Consider the following 7,657-nt stretch of genomic DNA (forward strand, 5'->3'; position numbering starts at 1 on the left):
TTGTATGAAAAGAAAAGGTAAAAGAAAAATTAGAAATTTTAACCTCATGATTTTCGGAAAACTAGATTCTCAAATTCGGGAAATAAATTGAATTTAACGTCTCGTTTCTTTGGAAAAATCAATTTCGTGGCGGCTGACAAACGGTGTCTTATTTAAAATTGTATCATTATATTTTTACAGCCGGTGCAATGCCGATTTTGACAAGGGCCGCACAACTGTCTCCACGTCCGGAATTAGACATGCGTGGGGAGATCATGAAACTGTCAGCGGCTTACTCGAAGATGCACGTGAGTAAGACATTGCCGAAAATGTCACGGTCACGGAAGGTAGAGAACTTGAATCTGGTCCTTCCGCCTGTTCCTACGGAGAAACTAGAAAACCTGAAGGAAGACGAGATGGTCACCGACAGCGTAATTCGCGTCGAGGAATTCGCTCCGGCGAAGAAGTCTAGTTCAGAAGACCAGGAACCGCCCGAGGATAACGTCGACGATAGCGAAGTCTCGTTGTCGGAAATTCCAAGCTTCGAAAACGCTGAGCAAATACTACCACTAGCCACATCGACTCCGAAAAAATTTAATTGCCCGGTGAAAACGCAGGGCGAAAAGTGGCTGAGTGATATTGAAGAGATCCTGACCGATAGCCAAATGAAATCCGAAGAGACAGAAAAGAGGGACAATTTTCTCGAAGACGAATTGGACGCGGAGGACCTGAACCGCTTCTTCGTGTCGTCAAGGAAGCGAGGGGCTTACCACTCTCATAATGACTGTCCCAAGTATGACACCATTGCATATGTATTTCACATATTACATAGTTATTACACTGGTATTACATGTATGGCATAGGGATTACAATAGTATTGCATGTATTGCATAAGTATCCCATAAGTATTGCACGTATTCCACAGATAGTGCACAAGTATTACATACGTATTGCATATGTATTACACATAGTATTACATGAATTACATGACCATTGCATGACTATTGCATACTAATTATACAACTATTACAAGACTATTACATGACTATTATATATTTATATAGATACACATTATATTACTGTAAGATGAGTATTTCTCAGTATACCTATTAACAATGGTTTTTGTCTCACTGTCATTAATTGCATCCCTGAAGTCTTGCTTGAATTACATTAAATAGTTTATTGCAACTATTTTTTTATAACCTCTTTTACCCTCTAAATTTCATAATAAAATTTGCAAATCAACCTTTAAATATAGTAAAGAATAATTCAACGCAACCATAATTTATATATTATAATAATATTCTCTGTATATTTATGCTAATAGTACTCTGGAGAGGTTAACGATACATAATTATATATATTTTTTAGCAATTGAGACGATCTTCAATTAACTTTTAAATCACAGCGTACTCTAACAAATCAGAATCACTGAATACATGATGACGTCTTCGGTCAATTTTCGGGTTGCTCAGAATTAGCTTTATTTGATCTCCTGTTACATAACTTGTATCGTCCACATCTGGAAAAACGAATATGGAGCTCGACGAATTCGTCACTTTTCGCATGAATTTGACTTCATAATCTTCCTCGCAATCTCTGTCTCTTGATTGGATACTTTTAACAACGCCGATGTAGTATTTTTTGGTTTTTTTGGTGAGAAATTCGATCAGCACAAAATTTCCGATATTTGCATCTTTACCTGAAAATTCAAAACGTTGTAACCAGACGTGCAATGATTTCAAATGAAATTTTTTCACAGCAGTATTACCTTGGAGTGAAGTTGTAGGAATAATCTCGAGGATTAGTTTCAAAACTAAATCCGAATAAAAAATATGCCCATCAACTATCTGTGGTGTTGGTAAAGTTCGCATATATCCAGAAATGCATTTGTAATCATGTGACCCCACTGGTGCCGGACGGAGACTAGAACTTATTAATCTATACCAGGTACATAGTACGCCAATACTTTCATTATTGACGTCAGCGCTTAATCTGGAGTATTCTCTTTGTGGGTCTGTTTTTCCAGTTAGATAGACGAATCCAAGAACAAGGCCTACTCTGTATTTCGTTTCTGCCTCAGTGTCTTCTCTAAAAAGCATCCATGTCCCTATACTTATTTCCGGATTCTCTTCGACAGTATTTGATCTAGTAGCTGATTCCTAGAAAAACAATAACATTATACGGAGAACCAAGAAGTTGAAAATTAACACTTTTTGTAGTCATCACAACGACAGGATGTGCCAATGATGGAATCTAAAAAATTTATGAGGTTGAAGTTCGTAACGTTAACGTAACGACACATTATTTGAAAAAAAACTATGTTTTTCAACTTCGTAATTGCTTTACAGAGGCTGTAGTTCTGATGTGGGTTGACTTTGCTTGATTCAAGCCACTATTTATTGATTACTGCATTTCTAAAAAATTCTAAAGTTGCAAAATGGCGATTTTCTTCAAATTGTATCGTCTCGTTAACGTTACGAACTTCAACCTCCTAAAAATTTAGAATCTCAACCAATTGCCGCATAAATTATACAACTCTATTCGTTGGGGTTATACATTTACCATAGAATAATGCTGCATTATATTTTTTTTCTAGGTGTAGGTAGGACATTTTCCGCAGTATTTTAATGAGTCTGGGTCATAAGGAAAGATATTCATTACTTATTTAGGAAGAGTTAATATCAAGCTAATAAGTACCTTCTTGGACAAATGCGGCAGTTCGATTTCTCGTACTCTCTGAAGTCTGTCGCTACTTAAACGGTGCTTGGTTTTATTAAGCAGCCAACAAATGGACGATTTTCTAACGACGTATTCGGCTTGCGACGAATCACGCACGACTGCAAATGGACTCGTTTCATTTAGTTGAACTGTTTGGGTGGAGTAATTTTTGAGTTCCAAAGTTCCTGTTACAGACTGCAACGTAATCATATCATGTTCAAGTTCTGCAGATATAGTGTCTTCATTTGCGCTCTCCGTTTCCTCGCTGATTTCTTCGCTGTCAGATTCGTCGTCTGAGTCTAGTTGAATAGACTTTGCAGAAAAAGGCAGTGTACATAAGATATTGTTGAAAAATATACCAAGGTTCCCGAGATCTTCAATAGCTCGACATTTCGCGTCTTCAACGGTTTTCTGTATTTCTTGATTAGAAGGTAGTGGATATGTGTTGACATTGATTACACTTTTTCTCTCCCTAAATCTTGGAAATATAATATTTTCTGACTCTTCGATGATGATTTCATTTTGTACTTGAATTCTATTGAGACGATGAATGATGTCCATCATGCTGCAGTTGACAATAGTCGAGTACGTGGATGACATTGAACGGACTTGTCGGAAAAAGCTTTCACATGGTTGACTACTATATAAAGATGGCAGGAAGAGTTCTGGTTGGTCCGAATCTCTCAGGCGTATGATGACGTCAATAAGCGTATGAGCATTTATTTCAATGCATGTGTAACAGTTGGAAGTTATAAAATTTTTGCCCAAAGTGTAACTGTCATTTGCCGAAATCCATGCACGCCACATCCTTAAACAAAACACAGAATACCAGATGCTAAATATTCTTTCCAACGGCGTTAATTCAGAATCGATGTATGAAACTACGGTGTTATGTAGTATTTTCAAATACTGACATGTTCCTTCGCTGCCAGGTACTGTATCATTGAGTAATTTTCTGACATTTTCTTGACATATTTTTTGAACAGAAGGGAAATTCATTTTATCCTTTGGGTCCAAGTCAGAATAAGTTATCTGGTGTTTGTCTTTAGATTGTGACTGTATCAATAGTTTCAGGTGACTAACAGTCGCTATATTGTTTCCCATCGGCAGAACAATTGAGTTTTTGATGAAGCGATTTCTTAGCTTTGTACCAATGTGTACAGTATCCTGGCAAACAAAGTACTCACTGCAAAATTCACTGTTGAACCATGTCCAATTTTCTTTACCAAAGAGTAAATCAAGATTCGAAATACCTATTTGGCTTTCAATCCTCATCGCTTTTAACAATCTTGGATCACCATCCGAAGAAAATCCTAATACTCTTATTCCGAATTGCTGACATTGTTCGTAAATAAATTGGAATCTGTTAAGCACGTGTTCGGCTGTGAATTTATTGTCGGTTCCAAATATGCACAGACAAAATGACGCCGCATTTTTTTGTAAAGGCTGTGCCATAATTGTGTACGCCAAAGAAGCAATTGGAATATTTTGCATCGTTTCTTCCATTACTTTTGGTGACGTTGCCATGAAAGATTTGCACTTAGGCATTCCATTTTTATCTGTTGGTAATACCAACCCAATTAATTGGTTAGTTTTTGGGTCATATTGCACGGTGCCAGTAATACGCGTCGCATCTTCGCTTACCCATATGACTAGAGGCAGGTCGGCCTTGATTAAGTAATTTTTCAATTCCTGCAATCGAAGCTGCCCTTCAATGATGTCTGGTCCGTTTTCTAACAAATACCGACTGACAGATGAGGGGGATGGTAGAGGCAAGTTCGCGCATAACGTTTCGTACGACAATCTTCCACCAATCATGAAAATATACGATGCAAACTTTTTCACTGTGCAATCGTATCTGTTCCCGCAAGATTCGGCCTGACTTTGTTTGTCAGAAATTCTCATCAATTTTCGTACTAACAAGTTACTTTTACTGTTTTCATTGACTGTTGGACAAGACTTCGTTAATTTTTTCGATGCCGATTGTGCTAATAAATTTTTCACGCAATCCTTTAATTCTGCATTATATTTCAACAGCAATTCCATTTCGTTCAATGTTGGAAAATAATATGGAATCGTTCTCTCTGTAGTAATACTCTTCACTCTTTGTCGGTAGGATTTGTCACTTCTAGTTCTTAGATCTTTTTTAATTTTTTTTTCACAGTCGGAACTTTTTGTATCTATAGTCTTAGTATTTTTGGTATTACTAGTCAATGGGGTTGATAGAATTTTCTCGGAACAAAGAACCCCTTTTACATTATTCCGAGGTTGAATTCCCCCTGTAACTCATCATTTGTACTTTCAACTATCACAGCTTGTGATCTAACATCCGATTCATCATTTGGCTTGTCACGTGCAGATACTTCGAGTTCTTCATCGCTTTCAATTCGATTTTTCGACCGTTTAGTAGGTTTCGCTTCCGTTTCGTCATCACTCTCAATTTCTCTAGTAATATGCCTTTTTCCCCTGCTTTTTTCAATTTTAATAATATCCCTTCTTATTTCAACGGGTGTGACTAATTTCACGTCTTCGATAATTCTTGGTAAATTTTGGCCGAGCTTCTGGTTCTTGTTTGCGATACTGTCGCTCAAACTAGCATTTGTATTCCAGTTATCATTGTCATTGGTGCCTTTATCGAATACATCCGTAATAAGTGGTTGAACCTCGGGTTGAACCTTTTTACAACTAGAAGTAAAAGCTGTAGTGTTAGCGACGACGTTTTTGAGAACATTTGCTGTATTTTTTTCCGCCTGACCCGATTTTGTATCAATTTTATTGCTATTGTTATGCTTGCGAGGAAATAAATTTTCCTTCGAATTTTCCACAGGGTTCAAAGTCAAATGTTTTTCCTTTACGTGCTTCATAAAATTTTGACATACCCAACGAGTTTTCCTCGGTACTGATTTCCCGTATTCGGCTTTATGCGCGGTAATTTTAGTTTTACACAGGCAACACGATATTTTCCCCGAATAGGTAATTTCTTCGTCAACGTCTTCTTTGACAGATACCTCTATATACCGATTTTTAGGGCTTTCTAAATAATCTTTGAAGGTTTCTTCACCATCTGGTTGCTTAGAAAACCAATTTTTAATGAGCATGTATAATTGATCTTCTTCACTCAATAAGTCCTGTGATTTTCGTGACTGTGGATCTGATTTTTTTCCCGATACAGCTTTTAGCGTTTCCTTGGTTTCTTTTTTTGCTTTGATGTTAGTTAATTTTTCATTAATATCCTGTTCGGCCGTAGCAAAATGGTTCAACCCCTTTTCTATAATATACTTCTGAATTTCGAAGAGGCAAAACCTATGTCCTCGTAGTATGCGGAATTGTTCAGGTGTATTACTGTAGATACCGAAGAAGTCTGATTTTGTGTAACCATCTTCGCCTAACAATCCCAGCATGTCAGTTTGGGCAAATTTCTCCATTTCTAGAAAGGCTTCGCTTGAAAGGTTTTTCAGAGCGGCCGCTGAATCGAAACCCAGACAGGTGAGGAGATGCTTCAGGTACAACGGTGGATCAACTCCAAGTTCCTTCCTAATTACGACCCAAAACTTTTGTTCTTTAACATTTCCAGCGATGGTCTTCGCCATACTCTCCTTTTCTGCCTTGCTCGCTGATTCCTCCATGCCTAACTCCAAGCTAGTTTTAGATCAAACATCACAGTTACCTGCTGACATTGTGAATGTCAACTAGAGTGATTGATTCCAAAATATAGTACAATTTGTGACACTTCTGGAATGAACAATGAGTAAGGAACCAGGACAAACTGATAGAGATCTGATTTCTTAGAACTTTCAACGAAATCGTATGTTTTCATGAAGTCAATTGAAAAACGCATAATTATTGAATCTATTTGGAATTTAATTGAAATAATTGATAGTGTGTCACAATTTTTGAGCACTTGTAGATGATTCTGTCCTGCACTATGCGACAGTTAGGATTTTTCTTTTATTTTTCATTTCATAAATTGGTAGGTGGTAAAAAAATTAGGTCATATTCTTTCTTTTCTCTTGGATTGACGCAAACTTAGAAGCAATACAACGGATCGGAAATTACAACAATATCACGTCACCCATGCTAAGGTATATTTACTTATATTTATATAACAAAAACCGCTGAAATTCAATTGCCTGTAACTTTTGTACAGGTCAGCAAGAAATAATTGAATATTTGCCAGATCTAAGCGACAGATTAAATTAAGTACGTACCTTTCCGTCATTCACGTGTTGTAGCCGGCAGACTCACACAATCAAGTCGAGAAATAACGGTCCATAGGTTATACAAACAGTTGCCAATACGAATTTCAAGGTTATGTCACGAATCCGGTAAACACTGTAAAGCGCATGCGCTTGGTACTGCGCGCGCAGGTATTACATGACTATTACATGCTGTATTACACAGGTATTTCATGGTATTTCATGACTATTGCAACCACCATTACATAATATTACACGACTATTACATGGTATTTGCATGATATTGCATGACTATTACAGGGTATTACATAACTATCGCACAGTATTACACGGCGTTACACTACTATTGCATGATATTACACGAATATTTCATGGTATTGTACTGAGATTACATACCATTGCATGGACATTACATTTGCAGCTGTCCCAACTATTACATGAGTGATAAACCCCTCGCAAGGAAGTCGACTGTGATGGAAAAGATAATACGAAGGCACAAGCAACGATCTCCAACCAGAAGTTCTGTGGAAGAAATAATCAAGGAACTGATGGCGAAATGTCGTGATCCGGAGAAGGTAATGTCAAGCTACTCATCCTCGACTTCTGCGAACTTCGTGAAGAAGCTGGTGGAGGCACTGGAATGCAACGAGGACGACGAAAAAGAGAATCGGCCCATCTCGATCACCGCCAAGAGTTCGGGCAGCGCTTTCCGTTCCAGGGCTTCATGTTCGAGCAACCCACGTCCCTCTTGTAGCTTTCAC

General features: G+C 37.7%; 1 protein-coding gene across 4 annotated transcripts; it reads right to left on the minus strand.

Moving 5' to 3' along the window:
* Positions 1 to 760: 760 nt before the first annotated feature.
* On the minus strand, positions 761 to 7,347 carry LOC124178693. 4 transcript variants are annotated; one of them, XM_046562250.1, is made up of 4 exons: positions 6,909 to 7,347; positions 2,680 to 6,339; positions 1,751 to 2,141; positions 761 to 1,681 (listed from the first exon to the last, which is right to left on the minus strand). In XM_046562250.1, exons 2-4 carry the CDS (start codon positions 4,744 to 4,746, stop codon positions 1,377 to 1,379), a joined length of 2,763 nt encoding a protein of 920 aa, XP_046418206.1. In that variant the 5' UTR covers positions 4,747 to 6,339; positions 6,909 to 7,347; the 3' UTR covers positions 761 to 1,376. The 4 variants fall into 4 exon arrangements, with proteins under 4 accessions (XP_046418206.1, XP_046418207.1, XP_046418205.1 ...); XM_046562251.1 differs by lacking the exon at positions 6,909 to 7,347 and having other exon boundaries at positions 2,680 to 3,508; positions 3,954 to 4,077; XM_046562249.1 differs by having other exon boundaries at positions 2,680 to 7,347.
* Between the last annotated feature and the right edge of the window lie 310 nt (positions 7,348 to 7,657).

This window comes from Neodiprion fabricii, chromosome 3, assembly GCF_021155785.1.
Source record: "Neodiprion fabricii isolate iyNeoFabr1 chromosome 3, iyNeoFabr1.1, whole genome shotgun sequence".
NCBI lineage: Eukaryota > Metazoa > Arthropoda > Insecta > Hymenoptera > Diprionidae > Neodiprion > Neodiprion fabricii.

What these genes read in the sequence shown, in the direction of transcription:
- LOC124178693 (XM_046562250.1), bottom strand. Translation starts at nt 4,746, where the DNA reads ATGGAATTGCTGTTGAAATATAATGCAGAATTAAAGGATTGCGTGAAA. An exon ending in TGCCGCATTTGTCCAAGAAG is followed by an intron (nt 2,142 to 2,679) that starts GTACTTATTAGC and finishes TTGTTTTTCTAG; the next exon opens with GAATCAGCTACTAGATCAAA. An exon ending in TCCTACAACTTCACTCCAAG is followed by an intron (nt 1,682 to 1,750) that starts GTAATACTGCTG and finishes TTGAATTTTCAG; the next exon opens with GTAAAGATGCAAATATCGGA.